The sequence below is a fragment of the Myotis brandtii genome, unplaced genomic scaffold (assembly GCF_000412655.1).
Source record: "Myotis brandtii unplaced genomic scaffold, ASM41265v1 scaffold11335, whole genome shotgun sequence".
NCBI lineage: Eukaryota > Metazoa > Chordata > Mammalia > Chiroptera > Vespertilionidae > Myotis > Myotis brandtii.
The window spans coordinates 1-1,115 of NW_005353904.1; the positions used below are offsets into that span (position 1 = coordinate 1).

General features: G+C 53.5%; 1 gene segment (V, D, J or C); it reads left to right on the top strand.

Moving 5' to 3' along the window:
• Positions 1 to 406: 406 nt before the first annotated feature.
• Positions 407 to 870, top strand: LOC102260843. The segment is given in 2 exon segments: positions 407 to 472; positions 554 to 870. Coding segments are annotated over 2 exon segments (363 nt in total).
• Positions 871 to 1,115: the final 245 nt, after the last annotated feature.

The window sequence follows — 1,115 nt, forward strand, 5'->3', positions numbered from 1 at the left end:
TGGGGAATCTCAGAGGGAAGTCGTGGTCGGGTGGGAGAGTGGGAAGAGGGCAACCAACAAACTCGTATTCATATGTGCATCATCCAGGGACACAGACAATAGGATGGTGAAGACCTGGGCACCCGGGGCCGGGTTAGAAGGTGTCAATGGGGGATGAAGGAGACATGTGTACTACCTTCAACAATAAAGGTATAATTTAAAGAAAAAGAATTAGGACTTGGACCCTCAGACTCCCACTGAACATGGTTCCTGTGTCACCCATCTTCTCTTAGGTGGAGTCAAGACCTCAGCTATGAAAAACTCTGCCTCATGAATATGCAAAAGAGAGGAGGTAGACCAGGTTAAATATGGGTAAGTCTGTGCCCTGAGGGCATCACCCACAGCCACACCCTCCCCTATAGAAGTGCTCACAGCATAGCCCTCAGCATGGACTGGAGCTGGAGAACCCTCCTCCTGGTGGCCATGGCAACAGGTAAGGGGCTCCTGTCCTGGGTTAAGGAGGGTCCAGGGAGAGTCAAGGGGGATTCCACTCACTCCTGTCTCCTCCCCACAGGTGTCCACTCCCAGGAGCAGCTGGTGCAGTCTGGGGCTGAGGTGAGGAAGCCTGGGGCCTCCGTGAAGGTCTCCTGCAAGGATTCTGGATATACCTTCACCAGCTACTACATGCACTGGGTGCGACAGGCCCCAGGACAGGGGCTTGAGTGGGTGGGGAGGATTTACCCTGGTGATGGAAGCACAAGCTATGCACAGAAGTTCCAAGGCAGAGTCTTCATAACGAGAGACATGTCCACGAGCACAGCCTATATGGAGCTCAGCAGCCTGAGAGCCGAGGACACGGCCGTGTATTACTGTGCAAGAGACACACAGTGAGGGGAAGTCAGTGTGAGCCCAGACACAAACCTCCCTGAGGGAGACAGCAGGGCTGGACTGCAGGGAGCATCCATGACCAGCAGGGGGAAAGCAGAACCAACACAGGGCCCTGACCAGGAGCAGGTGGAGAGTTGAGCAAAGATACCATTCCCTGCTTTGTCTTAAATTAGTTTTGCTCCCAGGATCAGCCACAGAGCTCACAGAAAGCCCTGTTCTAGGTCTAGTTTTAGGGATTGTATTTGTGA